Genomic DNA, 19,364 nt, shown 5'->3' with positions numbered 1-19,364 from the left:
CTTTCGCCCTCAGACTACTAGCGCCCATGGCAATGTGGGCTTTATGCTAGTAGATAAAGAAAATGAAACAATGCATTCTCATTTTGAAGAAATACAGAAATGAAATCACGCTGTTGGGTGCAGCGAGGTACTATTTTGTCCCAATGCTATTTAACACACACACACACACACACACACACACACACACACACACACACATATATATATATGAATGAAGTTGTTGGGTGCGGTCCATAAGGGTTTGGGAGTGAAGTGTCACCAGTACGCTGATGACACCCAGCTCTGTTTCTCTATTAAATCTGAATCAGGAGAGGCTGTGCATGACCTAGACCAGTGCAGTGGTGGGCTGAATGAGGACCAGTAAGGCAGGTGCTATGGGTAAGTGGTTCTCCTGTTTGGGAATTACGGGGTGTAAAAAATAAGCCAAGGGCAAGGGCGGAACCAAGGAATCTTCTATAATATTGTTAGTAAAAGGTTTATTGAAGTGCCAGGTGCCTACGCGTTTCGAACGCGGTTGCGGTCTTCCTTAGGGCTTTATAACGTTAGTGCAGTTTATAATGCTAGCAGCTTCTGCAGACAACTGCACTAACGTTATAAAGCCCCGAGGAAGAACGCAACCGTGTTCGAAACGCGTAGGCACCTGGCACTTTAATAAACCTTTTGCTAACAACATTATTGTAGAAGATTCCTTGGTTCCGCCCTTGCCCTTGGCTTATTTTTTACTCCCCTATGGGTTTTTCCTTCTTTTCGGAATTATGGGGTGCCTGTTCTGGAAGAGGCGCACTCCCACTGAAAGAGCAGGTACACAGTTCCTTAATTCATCATTGACTTTGGGGGCCCAAGTGAGCTCTGTAGCACGGAGTGCCATTTGTAAGCTTTGGCTAGTACATCAATTATGCTCATTCCTGGACACCTTCTTGTCTTTCATGTGTTACTTCTTAAAGTTTCACTGCTCTCCTTTACTAGCCTCTGATCTCTCTCCCCCCCCCCCCCCGCCCCACGCCATAAGCCCTTGGGACCAGGGCTGTGACACTTCTCAGTGTTAATTGGTGATAAATGAGTAGTACTAGCTGGCTTAAAATGGATTGGTGAGTCTTACGCAGACCGAATTCCATTACATTCTATGCCGAGAATAAAAAGGTCTCTGATTGCATCGAAGCCTGGTTTTGTGTGTTGGTTTAACATCCAAAGCCCTTAAACTCCTGTATATTTTTAAACGGTTTCAATTTTCAACCCGGGGGGAGTAGTTTATATAAAAAAACAGTTGACCCTGTTTAATTAGTTCAAAGTAGTTCTGATAATTTTTACCAAAATGTAGTTGTAGTTTAAGAGCTTTTAAAATAGTTAGGGCCCATCGATGGGTAGGGCATCCTGAGTATGCACAAATGGGTTTAGCTGACGTAGATCTGTGCACACCTTGCTTATTGCAGGCAGATTTCTGACTTGCTTTCTATTTTGCTTCTGTAGAGTATGATATGGTTTAAGGATTGTGTGAAAGGTTTATGACTTGGGCAGAACAGTGTATGCAGAAAATAGAACAATTTTTTTAGGCAAATTAAACATAAAGCTACATTTTAACTAATACTCTGATAGCATCACAAGTGAAAGTCCACTAGATCATTCTTGAAGACCGTTAGAAGTCCCATGTTGGATCAGACCAAGGGTCCATCTAGTCCAGCAAAGTCAAGTCTGGCTCTCATCTTTGAAAGGCTTGTCTGTAGGTTATGTGCATGAAGATAGGTCAGTCCAGATTTATTTATGTATTTTATTTAAAATATTTCTTGGTTGCCTTTCAAGGCAGAAGACCTATCAAGGCAGCTTATAGTAGTAAAATTCGGATGATAGTGACAGTATAATCCTCTATATGTCTACTCAGAAGTAAGACTGGTTGAATTCAGTGGGTCTTACTCCTTGGAATGTGTATGCAGGATTGTAGCTTGAGCCAAGGGAATAATTTCCATCATCTTATTTATAAATGTTTAACCTTGGTTTTTCACTGCAAAATAGGAGTCCTAAAGCATATTATGACAAATTGAAAATAAAATATAATCACCCTTAAAAACTGTCCATAGGGTCTACTTCCACGACAAAACACTGCAACCAAAAGCTTTCTTTGAAGGTGGAATTATCATAATCCCTTCTCTTGAGGTCCTAATGAACAGCAGGTTTAATACACAAGGAAAATAGGTTCTTGTTATATCCACTGTTGCCAGCCAGATGGATCTGATATGGGAAGATCAAAGGGAGTGCAAATTTATTTTTTTCCATATACATAAAGGAACAAAATATAGAAGGCAAGGCCGTTTGGCCTATCATAGCTGTCTTTTATTTGCTATCTTTTTAAAGCCAATAATTTCACAAAGTTTTCCATGCCCTTCAACTATTTAGCTGCCCTTCTAAGTCTCAGCATTATCACATTTGGCATGAGTTCACCACTTCGGTATGTGGCATTATAGATGAAGGTGTTCAGTTGACTTGTGTAAAGGTGTTTTCAGAATCTCCACCTTTTCTGTGACTTTTTTTAGTTCTGAATTCTTATTCTGTGGAGGTGCCACTATACTCCCTGTTGATTTCCTGACCTTAATACTCTTGGCAGCGAGTGCTTTTGTAGGTCTTGAGTTAAAAGTAAAGTGAAAGCTTTATAAGCAGTAGTAACGGGGGACCATTTTCAACTGGCAAATTCATCAAGACTAACCTTGTATCATTACCAATTTGGGAGCTTAGTGCCAGCTAGTACTGAAATTAGTTCTCTATCTTAGCAGTCAGTAGATAACTGCTCATCGATGTACTACTTGGCACAGCAGTTAAACAAAGGCATTGATTTTCCGGTCATTTTGGGGGGGTGTCAGGTGACCTTCTTTGGGGTCACACAGGAAGAGGAATAAAAGTGTGTGTGTTCTATATCAAAGGACAAAGAGCTGAATGAGTGAGAGATTGCAGAGGTGTTTCTTGTGAAAGCCGCTGGAAGATCACAGTAATAATTTTCTTCTCTCTAGGTTTATATTGTAAAAAATAGTGAAGCAGCATAGAGCAAAGGTAGGCAATGTCTGCACTTCTCTGTACCATTGCCAAGTGAACACAGTGGCCCAAAAGCAGAAGTGCACTTTACCACACAAACAGGTGTGGTCCCCAGGTGGTTAGACTTCATAATAAAGCTGGTAAGGGCTTCACAGTTATGGAGTGCATGCACTCATGCTTAGCTTGGACTTTCCGTTGCAATATCCAAAGGGCAATGTAACATTACACCAGAGGTGTCAAATGCAAATGGGTTGGAGGGTCAATTTCACCACCCAGCATTGGATGCTCTGAGGCCTTGCTCATACTTACTCACAGAAAATACATTCCTTCTGAATTGAACATCGTCATAATTTTTACCCCTACTGGACAATGTAGAAAAAATATTCCCATTGTTCTGGCAGATGACCTGTTGCTGAACATTTATAGAAAGAATATGATAGTCAGAAGTAATTCTACATTGCTGTGTTCTAGAGACATTGGAAACAAGCATGTAGCAGTAGCCAGTGGCCAGCGGCCAGCTAGGCTCTTTGCCTTATACTTGAAATTGGTTCAGCAGTTTGTGTAGTGTCTGGCTGGGGCACCCCAGAGGCCCTGTGTAGACTGTGACGGTGCTGAGACCCACCTGAAGGTTGCCTGAGACCCACTGATGGGTTCTAACTCACAGTTTGAGAAATACTTTAAATTCAGACTCAGCTTGAAATGACAGCTGTTAAATGGCTGATAGAGTGCCCCAGTTTTCTAAAAGGTTCTCGGATTCTGTTGCTCCTGATGGCCGTAGTTGAGTTTTTAAAATATGCAATGCACGTCCGATCATATTTTTTTTATAAGTCTTACCTCATAATACATTGAAGGGCTTTCACAGTTCAGGAAACACAACTCTCAGATTCACACATTATATGCAGTTTGGGAATTACTTTGCATGAAAAGCCTATGCCTGGGACACATTGGCTTTGCATCCTCTTTTTTTTTTTTTTGATGAATTTTTTTTTTTGCACATCATTCATACGACAGTAACTTTGATACTTGCCTTTTTTGTGCATTCTCTTAGAGCAGTGGTTCCCAAAGTGGGTGGTACTGCCCCCTTGGGGCTGGTGGGATTGCATAGGGGGTGTTAAGAGGCAAAGGGGTGGCAGGGGGGCGCTCAAGGTGGTCTTTTCCGAGAAGCGCCTCTCCAGAAGGTCTTAAAACCCAGGGACATTTTAATCGGAGAAGGTAGTTTGGTCTCAAGCCATCTAGGGGAAGAATCCACACATGTATTAATACCGTTTAAGGAGAGTTCTTTTAACGGTGAATTGAAATGTTTCAAAAGCACCAAAACGCTAATGAAGAGACATACCCTGCTTGGTGTGCCCCGCCACACTGGCTGCAAAACAGAGGCGTTCGCTCTCTTTTCCCTCGCCCAGCACAGCCCCTTTTTCATTCTCAGCTCCTCAGCCCGGCCGCCACCGCCACTGCTTAGCCCGGGCGCCCAGACCAGCAGGATCCAGAGGAGTGCGGCCCCTTTAAATGGGAAGCACCCACCCCAGGCTTGCCGAGGAAGGGAGGGAAAAGAGAGTGAACACCTCTGTTTGCAGCCGGCGTGGTGGGGCACACCAAGCAGGGTATGTCTCTATTAGCGTTTTGGTGCTTTTGAAACATTTCAATTCATTGTTAAAAGGACTCTTCTTAAATGGTATTAATACATGTTTGGATTGAGGAGGGTCTTGTTGGCAGCACGGCTCCAGACAACTTGGGCTGATGGACCGCCTCTCCCGGCATGACCCTACCCAAATATACTACACTCATCATCTAAGGCCCTCCTCAAAGTGTCTCCTCCTAGCAGAGGTTTGCAAAAAATGGAGATTTTTTTTTTTAAAAAAATTAATTTAGGATACTGCTGTGATTGACCTGCGTTCTCTTGCAGCAGCATTTTGGCCCCTCGGGGTGCTCCTTGGTGCGGGGCTTGCCACTGCCATTAACCCCTCCCTCCCCGACCCCATTGGAATCCCAGGGGGCACTGGGCATGAGTTTGTGGAACCAAGGGGGCGGTTACCTGAAAAAGTTTGGGAACCACTGTCTTAGAGTATCTTATCTTAGTGTTTTCCCCCTTACACCTAGTTCAGACCTACAATTGAAATCGGAGCTTAGGAATGTGGCAATCTCTTCTATGTAGTGACTACCCCCCTGCCCAAACTCTCTCTCTCTCTCTCTCTCTCTCTCTCTCTCTCTCTCTCTTTCTCTCTCTCTCTCTCTCACACACACACACACACGCGCGCACACACAATATACTTGGTTTTACTGTTAAATAGGAATGTTTGTTACCAATCCAGGTTAAAATGAAACTGGGTGCACTTGTAAATTCACTTTGAAAATCCGTCTTTCTTAAAGTGAATTTTGGAGTGACTCCCTTTTCATTTTAACCTGTCCTAGCAATGATAGCAGCTAAAGCTGTAAATTGAGTAGTAGTGAGACTTGTGCATGAGAGGGAAAAGGCAGGAATGGGCGTGTGCCGGTCTTAGAGCCTGCTTCCAATGCTTAAACTATATTTTTAAAAAGCTGATTTTAATTGTATTTCTATAATGTTTGCTTTTAACGATTTGAACATCTGTAATCCACTTTGAGGGCCTTCACAGTGGGAAAACAGCCTAAATAAAAGTAATTAGAAATACAATAAACCCCAGTTTCTGGTGTGGATCTGAACAAGGGATTAGACTTGGTTTCCTATCACAGTAATTCTCTTCCCTTTGAATAAAAGGTAGCAACCAAAATACTCCGATTCACAGCGCTGTCAAGTTGCCTGAATCCAGTTCAATCATCATTGGAAAAACAGCTGGTGATCTGGCAAGGTTCCTATGATGCAAACTTAAGTTCTGATGTTGTATAAATACCCTAGGTTAAAAATAGCTGTCTTCTCCTCCTGGTTGCTTTCTGCAGTATAACCTCCGTTCTACGCTGTTACTAGGATTCTTTTTCGACTGCCTTATCCTTACTTATCTGTCTCTCTCCCGCTAGACACAGAGAGGCTAGCCGAGTGTCTCAGTAGCTGTACCTTGCCATGTTTACTGTCTCCTTCGAGGTTTAACAGAAATAGCTTTTAATTAAAAAGTCATTATCAAGTTGTCGTGCATCATAAGTAAATAAAAATAGCTTTTCACAGCTTCTGCATGTGGCATAGTTAAGTAGCTCTTTAAATTTGTTGACATCTGTTTGTGGAAGAAAGAAATTAAAGGGAATCTTGCGATTCCCTCTGTTAGTTCTCAGCGTCTCTAAAATATTGCGGCTCTTCTCTGGCTGCTCATCTACCTCCTGCTGCTATTTTTCGGCACTGTTATTGAGATCTTAGTAAGCCCGGTTATATATAAGTTGCTTTGGATGTGCTTTCCTTGGCATTGTAAGCTATTTTGTTGTGAAATGCCCCAGTATTTTCCTAGGCAGTAGAAAATAGAACAGACATTCCCTTCTGCCCCTTGTTCAACAGAACCGTTAAATTTAACCAAAGAAAAGAAAGCAAATATTTTACTAATTTCATTTACTTTGAAATTTTGACCTGCATTCATGTTGTGAAGGAGAATGGACTTATAGAGATTTCCCCCCCTGTGCCTTCATGTTTATATGTTGCTCCTACCTCTATGTTTTCATGGAAGAAAGTTTGGTTGAAGGATGTAACAGTCTTATCACTCTTTATGTGGTATGTTTTTGGTAAACAGTTCTGGCAAAGGAACTCAGAGCAATCCTTGGGCCCCTTGAAAGCAGCTGGGTGGCATAGGATGCTTCGTATTTCTGGATCTGAGACAGCAGTCTGAGCTCCCCACAGTTGGCTGGCGCAGAGAACTGCTTTGACTGCCTCTCTGAGCTCACAAAATCGACCTTGGAGAGGAGGGAAAGGGGACGGTTCTGTGGGCAGGAGGGGAAGGGACTGGGCTCCAGCTATCCCCCCCAACACATCTGGAGGGCACCAGGTTGGGGAAGGCTGGGGTAGTGGATAGAACATCTGCCTTGGACAAGGGAGAGTGAAGTTTGTATCCTCCACTCAGCCATGAAGTAAACTGGTGGACTTTGGGCCAGTCATAAGAATATAAGAAGTGCCCCTGCTGGATCAGACCAAGGCTCCGTTTAGTCCAGCGGTCTGTTCACACAGTGGCCAACCAGCTGTCGACCAGGGACCAACAAAGCAGGACATGGTGCAACCGCAACCTCCCACCCATGTTCCCCAGCACACAGGCTTACTGCCTTGAATACTGGAGATTGCATGCAACCATCAGGGCTAGTAGCTATTGATAGCCTTCTCCACCTCATGGTCTCTTACCTCACAGGGAGGTTTTAAGGAGCCCAAGGTGGCATACATGATCCTCTTTCTCCTTTTCCTTCTATCCTCACAGCAACCATATGAGGTTAGTTAGGCTGAGAGTCAATGGCTCAGTTCAGACAACACGTTTCTCAATGGTGGTTTTAGAACTCCATAGTGGAGTTTTACACCGCTGTTGGGAAATACGTTGTCTGGAGGGAAAAGTTGGAGTTTTTTTTAAAGAAAACACTCCACGCTGAATATCCACTCTGTGCAGAGGAGAGTTCCTGCAGAACCGTTGTGTTGTGTGGAGGGCTTTGTGGAGTTTCCCATTGAGTTGACTTTTCCTACTGGCTACCGAGTTTCCTGGCAAGAGCGGTGAAAGGAGTGAGTGCCGCTCTAGGAGAGCTGTCAGGATTGGGTTTTTTTGCCGCAATGGTTGATGGAATACTTTCGGGAAGACTGGTGGAGGAGAGAGGGTGGAGGAACTGTCAATCAAACTTCAAAATGGATTTGACTCAACTTCACAGTAGCCCACAGTCACACAATGGTGGAGTTAGAACATGTTGTGTGGTGAGTACCCCCTACAAACTCAACTGTTGAGTGAAGTTTTCCCACTGCGTAGAGAAACGCATTGTCTGAACTGAGCCAATGACTGGCTCAAAGTCACCCAGTTAGCTTCATGGCCAAGTGGTACGCCACACTGGCTCCCTTCTAAATGATTTAAGGCTAATTCAGTACCGGATCCCTTTCCGGCAAGCTCCTGTGTTCATTCTCCTTCATTTATTTCTATACAAATGTGCGTTACTGCTCTCTTAATATTCTCCACAACTTTATAGCTGTAATTGCCTGAGAAGCAGTTGCGTGACGCTTGTAGGAAGGACACTGTGCCCACATAAATTGTATTATCAGAGTGACACTTCGGCCGCTTGCCAGTTGCAAATGACTCCTGTTGCAGGTCAATAAATAATGTACACCCTCTTAATAGATTCTCCCTACCTGATCTCTCGGCTGGAGAAGGAGACTACACCGCTAACCTGAGCTGGAAGCGCCCCTGTTCTGCCGAGCGGCTGCTGAGTTTTTAGTGCGTTCTCCTGTTTACTTAAAACACTGGTCCTGATAAATTACAAGTGCTCTGCACTTAGTAAATATCATAAATCCCAACCCCGCAAAATAACTGCCTTGCAGCACTTAGTCCTGTTTATAAAGGAGTTCATCCACGTATTCCTCCAAGACTTGCAAATATATCTAACAAACCACGTTAAGATAAAGCTAATGGAATATGACAGGGCCACCTAGGAGAGAACATTCATTCTCCTGCCGCTGGCTCAATCAGGGCATCGAAAGGAAGAGGGCGTGTGGGTGTGCTATGCCCCATTACACCCAGACGGTAGCAGAGCTATGGCAGTCCTGCATTTTAAATTATGGCTACGCCTCTAATGCAGTTCTTCTTTTCAGGATTTAGCTTTATTATATCATTCTGGCCACAACTCTAGATTATGGTGGCGGGAAGCCTTGCTTTTAGATAGCGGTGACCTTCATCAAATGCCTTTTTGTGCTAAATCTCGCCATGGCCACTGCAAGAACTGTGGATTTTAGTTCTTGTTCTCCTGGAAGTTGTTGATTTGACTTGGGGCCTTTATTTTACTTGTGACCCTCCACTTTTGAAGAATTGTGATAACCACACTTGCCTTCAGAAGGCCGCTTCACACATTACTCCCAGGGAAATGCAGGCTTGCTGCTGAGTACAAATGGCAGGGAAATGCAACGTTTATTAATTAAAACAGTGGTAACCCACCTGTCCTCAGTGAGCTCAAGACAGCTAACAGTAAATTAAAACAATGACCTGCTTTGCACATCATGACCACCTGTACTCTGGGATGTCATTGAATCATGGGTTGTTAATGTGTGAACCCTGCACTATGGTTTAACCATGGGTTGTTAACCAGGAACAACCCAGAGTTCACAACCCAACAACAAACCATGGGTTCTCTTCCTGGATTGTTCATGGTTAGCCTGTCGTTAAATCATACAGTAGGGTTCACACATAATGACAATCCATGATTCAACCCATACTCTGGGTTGTCATTACATCAGCCCAATAACTTATTGATTTTAAAACCAGTTGACAATAACAGTAATATACTAAAGCAGCCATAAAACACTAAAAGCAGAGAGAGAAATATAACTAGTTAAAATGGCTATCAAATAACTTAACCAGATAGCTTCTAACCACTTCAGTAAGGGAACAGCTATTCATGGGCCCAAAACTTCCTGGCCGCAGCCAATATCTGGACATTCAAAGTCAAAGTTGGGTCCAAAGGAACCCTCAACAGCAACATATGTTTTCAAGGGAATCGAAACCCCATTCAACACTACTTGAACCCTTGTTCTGGATCCGTTCTAACCACAAGCACCTCTGTCTTGAATGGGTGGGAACTCTCCAATATGATAAACAACCTCTGTTCAATCTGATTTGTCAAGATCTTTCACTGTTGTTGTTCTAGGTGGACATAACTGAGACAGGTTTAATCCTCACCCTTTCATCCAATCAGGTCTCTGTGATTACATACCAGCTTGGCAAGTTCCTCCAGGATCACATCTTGGGACCAGATTTTTTACCAACTGATTTGGCATTTAGCAACAGAACTTTCAGAGCCTGGGTCCGATTGTGCAAGCTATGAACACTGTTGTTTCCTGTCGCGTGCATTTGTTGCATTTCCGCTTTATATTTTTACACCTAAAATGTACACCTTAGGGTAATGTGTGAAGTGGCCCAGAGCAGGTTGGCAGTATTCAGGAAGATATGTCTCCAGGGCCAGTCTTCTTGCATTGCATATTGGAAGGTTGTTGGCTATGAGAATTGACTCGCCAAATGTGCCTCAACATTTCTACTTACTAAGTTGTATGGATCCGTCACCTAATGTTGACTAGAGGGCAAAAACATCACCCTTGGCCTAGTGATATGTAGAAGGTGGAAGGAACTAGGATCTCTTTGAGACAAAAACCTACACAAAAGTTAAGATCGAGAAAGGTTATTGTTGGCAAGGGGTGTGGAATGGGAAAGAAAGGTGTATTTGCTCAGTGATTAAGAAAATCCAGCCAGAGTTTTGGTTGGAGGTTTCTAAATATAGAACAGATCACCTCTACTGAATCTTCTACTTCTGTGGATCCAGATTTCTTTCACAGCTGGGCTCTGCATTTTGGTACCCTACAGTGCCTTCAGGTGAGTTTCTGCAGTGAGCATTTTCCGTACAGTTCCTAAAATGGCCCCAAACGAACCCTGCTTGATGCAGGCTAGGTGTGTAGCACTGTGTAGGTTTCACGGGTTGGATGATGTGCAGCAGATTTATAAAGTGGAGAGGTGGCCTCAGAAGCTAAAGTTAGATATTGGAACCCATGGTTTTTAAGTGATGCACTAGCTGGATTGTATGTTCCTACAGAATGGCTTGGTGAGGAAACTGCTTCTGAGCAGCTACAGAGAATAACCACAGCAAGTTTACACTTGTGATTACAGTTAAGGGATTTTGTATTGTGAGTAACTTCCTGGTAGATTTGATTTCTGCTCTACCTAAAATTATTTCTATGTCAACTTTAAGGGGTGTAACCCTCTCAAGGTGGTGGTACAAGATAAAAATCACACACAGTGTTTTTTTTTAATTGTGTGAGTGCCACCTCTACTTTCGTTGTTGGTAAGCCGAGCAATCTACCATCAACATTTGGAGGCCTTGCTTTGTACGAAAGGCACATTGGCATTTCAAAGTGGTATTGTAAAGCTTGTTTTCTCATGCCCACGTTTATTTTTAATGTCACAAAGTCCGTCTGAATGTCTTCCTCCAGTTGAATTTTGATGAGTCGAACCCATCTCGTGAACAGTTTTCGGCAGAGCGTGAACGCATGTTGTGGTTCAGGTTGCTTTGGGAATTTTCCAGGATGCCTTGAAGTGTGGCTTTAAGAGCACTGCAGCAGTTCAGAAAACCTTGTGCTAAAAGGTGGACTTCGCCGTGTTAAAAAAACATTGTCTGGATCTCTTTATAGTATCAGAAAGATGGGATTCTAACAAATATGCTGAAATTAACAAACAAATGCCATTAAAGCTTGATCTTAATTAAGCTAGTTAAATTGCAAAAAAAGAAAGAAAGTTAATGTGCTCTCATAGTTGAGCCTATTGACATGCACAAATCCAACTTGGAGTACGCGCCTCTCCCAACAGCCATTAAATTGCTGTTATTGCACTTGTGAGTCAAGGCATAAAACTTAATAGCATAAATAAACAGATACAGAAATGCTAGTTTGTGTGCATGAGTCCAAATTGCAGCTGTGGGGAAACACACATTTCCGTAGAACGATGACGATCAATATTTTAAACGAATCTTAGAAATCATCCTGTGGTGCAAAAGGCAATTGCTGTGCGTGTCTCCGCACCAACCCCCTCCCAACCGCGCCGTCCCAATCAGTATTTTAATGTTCTGAGAACTTCATCGCAGGTTTTGCACTGTCTTATATAACCCCGCACATCATTTGCAGTCTGCGGACGGGTTTGAACTCCAGTGAGGGAGGGCCTCTGTGTCGTTTGTAGTCTAAAGCGCAGCTGGAGTTTGAAAACATTGATTCCACCGGGTACCGATCTGCATCTGTGGATGAAAGCCGTTCTTTAGCAGAGTGCAGTGGCCTGCATTTGCAAGTGCCTTCTTTACCGCCTCTTTAGCGAATGGATGAATCACTTTGCACACAGACTGCTCTCATCAACCCTTTGAAACAATAGCAGTAACTGCAGCCTTCCAATGAAGAGTGAGTGAGTGAGAAAAAGAACCCACTACTGAAACATTGATGCTAAATTGCATGTAGTGCAATTTACCCCCCCCCTCAAGAAATGGCCTCTTACTAAAAATATTAACCCAGACTGAGGCATCAAAAGAGTTTCTTAAATACCTGGTTGTCCATAGCTACGCATGCTTTTGAGCAGAAGAGGACTTAGGAGCAAAAGGACAGCCAAGCAACAGGGCAGCCGCTTTATGGGGTGATACCAGATGCCATGCAGGGCAAAAGATTGGGGATGGGTCTAGGTCATAGGGCCTGGGCGGTGGTGTGTGTATTCTCTTGAAATGAGCACAGTGGTATTCCTGCTACTAATGTGGGTTTTCTAGAAAAGTTTGAATTGGAATTAGGGTAATTTGCATCAGAAAAAAATCTGTTTGGGAAAATTTTCTGACGCTGTAGAGCAGTCTTCCCCAATCAGGTAACCTCTAGAGATGTGGGACTACAACTCCCATAATCCCCCATCCAGCTGTTTGGGGGATTATGGGAGTTGTAGTTCCATTCCTCTGGGGGGCACCCGACTATGAAAGGCTGCTCTAGAGAGTGCTCTAATTTAGTGTATTTATTTTATTATTTGTATTTAGTAAACAAACTTTCTTTTTAATATAAAAATACCTTTTTGTTGCAATACACCCCAAGTATTTGACCTGAAATACTTGAGGGGGGGGAATTAATAACATTATTCACTTAATATATTTCAATGTTACATTATGAACATTTTTTTTATTGGAATGCTTGTAGAAATTTAAAGGCAATAACATATACTTCCCTTACATTCTTTAAATTTAAGGGGGGGAAACCAAAGGTACCGAGGACTGTTCACAGAAATATATTTTAACAAGCTAAAGAACTGTGTTTGATACACTGGCATCCACTCATCTACAACTTCAAAACCACCAAGCTTGTCTAATATTGTATTTGCAGTTAGCATCCGTTCATTGCCATTGACAAATGTATGAAATAGAAAACGTTCTGCAGAAAAATCAAAGCCCTGGAGAATGTGCTGTTTGGGAAAACGTTCTGCCCCACATCATTGACTCTTGCACTCCTCTCTTCTTTGTCTTACCTGCTTGCACAGGAAAAACTCCTCTGTGCTTTGTGCTCCAAAATCTGTGGGGGAAGCTAGTTGGATATTCTGCCTCAGGCACCAAAATGTCTTTGACTTGGGTAGAAGAGGATTTTTCAATCCCTGAACTTAAATGTCCAAGTAACCACAATCCTCTTTTGGGGGTGATAGTAGGAATTGTGATATTGCTATAGATTCCCTACTCTGTGTTATCTTTGCGCCCTAAAATGGGCTTGGAAGCTCTTTGGATCGGGGACCCTATCGCTCTATAATGCCCTGTGGAATGGAGACCAGCGTATCACTGGCATATCATTAAAGTGCTTGCTGATGCTTCTCCCTCCCCTCAAGTGACTGCAGGAGCTGCGTTAGTCACTTTTTCATAACACTGCTCATGTAAGAGTGCTGAAAAGAGCAGCGGGGACAGAAATCTCTTCTTCTAGATGCAGGGAACACCACCCACAAGGGGGCGATACCTGATTGCAGCTGGAGAACGAATAGCGTGTGGAAGCAGGCTGTGCCATGTGTGAAGATTAATATTGATGCTGTGCAGGTGATCCTCCTACGACTGAGCGGTACTGACAGGGTGGGAGGCGGGACGTCTACCTTCAGGCTTTGGGCGAATGGCCATCTGTCTCTACTTGCTCTTCTATTGATTCTCGGAGGCAGAAGAACACCAGACTCTCCCTCGCTTTAAAGAGGCTCATCTCTTGCATCTGCCTCCTTGCTGCCACCTCACCAAATTCTTCAAGCAAAGCTTTGTTTTCGTAACGTCGTCGGAGATATGCAGCCATTTAGAAGGTCGCACCTTTTTGGATTGCACCAATTCCCCAAGCTCCGGATTAGTATCTCTCCTTACTAGCCACCCCAACTCATGGTGTGGTTTTACTTTATGCGGTAAATGCCCCTTGTTAACTCAGCAGCTGGTGAGAGTCTGCATTGTGGACTTTGTTTAATGAATGCTGCAAACGAATGGGACCTTTCTTGAAATAACTTTACTGTCATCCTATAAAGCACAGATGGGCAATGTGTAGTCCACATGTGGCCTCTGTGTACTATCTCCTGCTGCTCAGCCATTAGCTGCCCTGGGTGGGCAGAACGCCGTTTTCCTATTACTTTCTAACGCCCTGTGGAATAGGGACCATCCTATTTGGCATGTCATAAAAGTGCTTGCTGATGCTCCTCCCTCTCACGTGACTGCAGGAGCTGCATTACTCACTTTTTCATAACACTGCTCATGTAAGAGTGCTGAAAACAGCAGTGGGAACTGAAATCTCTTCTTCTCAACGCAAACGTCGTTCAAGCCTCTCTTCCTTTCCAGTGATCTTGGTGCAGAGAGTGTTGTTTCCTTACTGCTATTCGTTGCTGCTGTCAGTGACTAAACAGATCTGGTTCAGGATCACTGAGGACAAGGATCACAGCCATTTCATCCCCAGAGCTCAGCAGGCAAGGAGGGGTCAATTTAGTACCTCTCCATCCCTGCATGTTGAAATGTGTGGGCCAGAAAGAGTGTGTGTGTGTGTGAATCTAGATTTGTTTGTTGTTTATTCATTCAGTCGCTTCTGAGTCTTCGTGACTTCATGGACCAGCCCATGCCAGAGCTTTCTGTCGGCCGTTGCCTAGCTCGCCCAAGGTCAAGTCTGTCATCTCCAGAATATCATCCATCCATCTTGCCCTTGGTCGGCCCCTCTTCCTTTTGCCTTCCACTTTCCCTAGCATCAGCCTCTTCTCCAGGGTATCCTGTCTTCTCATTATGTGGCCAAAGTACTTCAGTTTTGCCTTTAACACCATTCCCTCAAGTGAGCAGCCTGGCTTTATTTCCTGGAGTATGGACTGGCTTGATCTTCTTGCAGTCCAAGGCACTCTCAGAATTTTCCTCCAACACCACAGTTCAAAAGCATCTATCTATACTACTGGGTTTTTTGGTGTGTGTGTGTCTTCTAACTTGTGTTTTGCTCCTAGCTGCTAACTTTCCCCCTGGTTCCTAGCTCACCCCAGACTGCTGCCCAGTAAGAACATGAGAAGAGCCCTGCTGGATCAGACCAAGAGTCCATCTAGTCCAGGACTCTGTCTACACAGAGGCCAGCCAGTTGCTGACCAGAGACCCACGAGCAGGACACGGGTGCAAGAGCACCCTCCCACCCATGGTCCCCATCATCTGGTCTACACAGACATACTGCCTCTGATACTGGAGGTAGCACAGAGCCATCAGGACTAGTCCAAGGCACTCTCAGCATTTTCCTCCAACACCACAGTTCAAAAGCATGTTGAAATGTGAGGGCCAGAAAGAGAGTGAGTGTGTGTGTGTGTGAATCTAGATTCATGTGCATATATAATAGGGTCTTTTTGGGTCCCCCCTTCATCCAGGAAGAGGAGGGGATCCTTTTTCCCCCTTTTGGCCCTTTTTGGTGGGTTTTCCTCTTTTGAGCCTTTTTCGAATTTGTTTTTGAAAAATGGGGAGAAGCTCCTCGAAGTGTGCCCCCCTTCGAGACGGAAACACCATCAAACTCCATGTGCACCACCTATGGCCCTTGTGCCACCCGATACAAGGAAAGATGGACTTTCTACACCAGTGACCAGCCTGCCAAGCAACTCCCAGTCAACGGAGGTTTTAATCCAGAAGTCCTAAAATATCTAGTTAAGTGCAAGTTTTATGGCCTTGTGCAACGCAAGTCACCCCGGGGAGAAGCACACTCTGTGCCATTCCCAACACAGATAAAGGCAAAATATTACATTTATATTGCATTTTATACTATGCTTTTATACTGTTGGTTTTATATTTTGAATGGTTTTTGTGGTTTTAATTTTTGTAAACTGCCCAGGGAGCTTTGGCTATTGGGTGGTATAAAAAGGCAATAAATAAATATGTGGGTGGGTGACATCACGGGGCATGCCCACACCCACTGATGTCATCCAACCTGTGGAGGGACCAGGGCAGTGGCAATTCCCTCCCTCCCCCCATACCCAAAACCAATTCTTCATCACTTCTTTGTAGTGTAAGCAAGCCATATGTTGCTCTGCTTCCACTGTAGGCATCTTATTTCTGTTTTTCCCCATCCTGATAGTGGTGATAAGCAAGGCCACATGCAAACTGAAGTGCATTTGATTTGCGAACAGGAGTGTCTAACTTTTGTCCCCCTGTTGCAGGTAAAATGGAAGGGGAAGGACCTGTTTGATCTGGTGTGTAGGACGGTGGGACTCCGTGAGACATGGTTCTTTGGACTGCAGTACATGATCAAGGACACTATAGCCTGGCTCAAAATGGACAAGAAGGTAAGAATGTGTTTTCCCCTTGAGTCTGTGTGAACACATGGAAGGAAAATACAAGGACCCTGTTGACCCAACAAATGATTTTGAAGCACCTGATGAGTCATTGTTACAGTCCCATGGGTGTGGACCTGATCAGTTCCTGGATAGGAGATTCCCCTAAGCTGTGCTGAGTGTTTCCATTGAAGAGCTGAATTTAAATATTGATCATCATATATCTCAGTCAGTAATAATATTGCAGCACAAGGAATCACACCCCCCCCATTCACATACACACCTGTTCCTATATAGGAACATGAGTGCACCCTTCCCGATGTTTCCCTAGTTTAGATACTCCATCTTCCACTTTGTGCCCACATCTATATTAATAGGTTTTTTAATTTGTGTACCTCTCATTGACCTAGTTTCTATGTAATGGCAAATCTTGGGTTCATTAACCCACAGTTTGCTGTGGATGAGGGAAGTGAGTGAGCTGGGTTGTTTAGCCCATAAGTAACCCAGTGCTCTGCATTTGCATGTTATGCTCACACAACCTATAACCTGGTTGATGGTAGGCTGTTGATTAAAAGCAGAAGTGAAGAGCATGAGGGAAGCAGCCTCTCGCTCACTCCCATTTTTGCATGCCAAATCGTGGGTTAATTTGCCAAGATTTCTCAAGATTTGCCATTATGTGCGAACCAGGTCAATGTTTTGAATATTAAGTACATATTAATTGTGCTTTTATCAGACGTAACCATATTGGCCCTGGAGTTTAAATTGCCTAAACCAAAGCTAATATATTTATTTGGGTTATTCTGCGTAACTGTGGACCTCAACACCTTAAATAGTTTCATTTTTACCTCTCAATGTGAGATAAAGCTGCCTAGCTTTATGGACAACACTGCTCAAATAAATCCAGTCAGCTCATGAGAAAAGGAAGTCCTCTTGAATAATCCACTCCTTAAAGAATATAACGTGGATAACCATGTTTCTCCATGGTCCCCAACAACACATGGTCATGATAGCTTTTGAATAAATGGTAATCATTGAACTTTGTTTTTTGATAGCACAAAAACATCCTCATTAAAAACTGCCTTCTCCAGTCTGGTTCCTCTGGATGTGCTGGACTACAGTTCTCATATCCCTGACCAGAAAGGCAAATGGTCAGTGAAGATAGGAGTTGTAGTCCAACATTTCTGGAGGCCACCAGTTTGGGGAATGCTTTATTAATACATGTAACAGAACAGAGTCCCACTTCGCATTTCAGATGTTTAAGCTTGTGTAGCCATATCTGTTACGCTTCCAATTTCAAAATTAATATAGTTGGGTTACAAGAAGAACTCTGAATTGATGTTAGATGGTTATTAGAATATGAGATCTCTTTAAAGATTTATACTGGAATGTTTTATTACACTTTTATCATAATGAGTTCCCATGGAATGGCCTGCTTTGGTTTCCTTTCAATGGGAAATGTTTCTTCATTCTTTAACAGCTGTTCAGCCAGATCGCGAGTGTGTTAACTCAGAAGTAAGTCCCACTGAATTCAAATGGGGCTTGCTTAGGGCCGCTGCGTCTTACTCTTGTAACTCAAGTGTAACTTTTGCAAAGTAAGCCCACAGTATCAAGTAGTCAAACTTTAGCCTATCTGAATGGCATGTTCCACTGGCTACTTCTCTCAGTGGCAGGCTTACTCCTAAGAAGTCTTCCTCCTCTTAATCAGTTTTCAGGCAGCTGAAATTCAATGACATTTGGGTTCCAGGCAGATCATATATTAGAGGTTTCACTCAGTGCGTAGTTCCCTCTAGCTTGATGTGTTTGCATTGACTGATGAGCTCCTCCGATGCCTGTTAACGAAATCCATTGAAGACAGCAATGCGGTTGCAAGTCAATGCATCTGTTTTACTAGTGACCCAGGGCTCTAGTCCACCTTGCAATCTCCTAACGAGGCAGACTTCATGTATTTGAAGCATCAGGGAGTAAAGAGCAAGACTACATTGACATAAGAGTAAGGAATATTTTATAGTGATTGTTGGGAATGGTTCATCATGCTGTAGATTTCAGGCTGTTCAGCAGTTTCTCCAGAGAAATAGTTAAAGGACATCTTTATTAAACATTTAGAAAGTACTAGAGCACACCTAACGAGAGAGCAAGCCTATGCTTGCACTGCAGAAGTGAACTCAAGAATCTAGCAACTGTTGCTGAGATTTTCTTAGTCCAAGTCAAGTTTATTGTATTTAGCAACCAGCCATTATACAGTTTCACATAGATGAGTTGAATATTTTCTTAAACATCTCTTGAAGTTAAATCATAAAGTGAAGTAGAACTTGACTTCCAAATCTTGGCTTCAGTTCAGTAATCTGTACTTCTGAACAATTTATTTATTTATTTATTTATTTATTTTATTAATTACATTTATATCATGCCGTTTTTCCTCCAAGGAACTCAAGGCGGCGTACATAATCCTCTCCATTTTATCCTCACAACAACAACTGAGAGCTTCAGCTATGGGACGGTATAAATTTGTAATAAATCGTAATAATAACCCTGTGAGGCAGGTTGGGCTGAGAGTCTGTGACTGGCCCAAAGTCACCCAGTGAGCTTCCATGGCTGAGTGAGGAATCATAGAATCATAGAATAGCAGAGTTGGAAGGGGCCTACAAGGCCATCGAGTTCAACCCCCTGCTCAATGCAGGAATCCACCCTGAAGCATCCCTGACAGATGGTTGCCCAGCTGCCTCTTGAAGGCCTCTAGTGTGGGAGAGCCCACAACTTCCCTAGGTAACTGATTCCATTGTCGTACTGCTCTAACAGTCAGGAAGTTTTTCCTGATGTCCAGCTGGAATCTGGCTTCCTTTATCTTGAGCCCGTTATTCTGTGTCCTGCACTCTGGGAGGATCGAGAAGAGATCCTGGCCCTGCTCTGTGTGCCAACCTTTTAAGTATTTGAAGAGTGCCA

At 43.4% G+C, this 19,364-nt stretch overlaps 1 protein-coding gene across 5 annotated transcripts in view; it reads left to right on the top strand.

The window, feature by feature from the left end:
- NF2 (NF2, moesin-ezrin-radixin like (MERLIN) tumor suppressor) overlaps positions 1–19,364 on the top strand; it is a 114,692-nt gene that overhangs the window by 8,005 nt on the left and 87,323 nt on the right. For all 5 annotated transcript variants that reach the window (XM_063143976.1, XM_063143977.1, XM_063143978.1 and 2 more), the window contains exon 2: positions 16,311–16,436. In XM_063143976.1, coding sequence (XP_063000046.1) covers positions 16,311–16,436 — 126 coding nt within the window. The remainder of the gene's footprint in view (positions 1–16,310; positions 16,437–19,364) is intronic.

The sequence above is a fragment of the Elgaria multicarinata genome, chromosome 18, assembly GCF_023053635.1.
Source record: "Elgaria multicarinata webbii isolate HBS135686 ecotype San Diego chromosome 18, rElgMul1.1.pri, whole genome shotgun sequence".
In the NCBI taxonomy this organism is placed as follows: domain Eukaryota; kingdom Metazoa; phylum Chordata; class Lepidosauria; order Squamata; family Anguidae; genus Elgaria; species Elgaria multicarinata.
The sequence above is the reverse complement of the archived record's forward strand: the minus strand, read 5'-3'. Positions and strand labels throughout refer to the sequence as shown.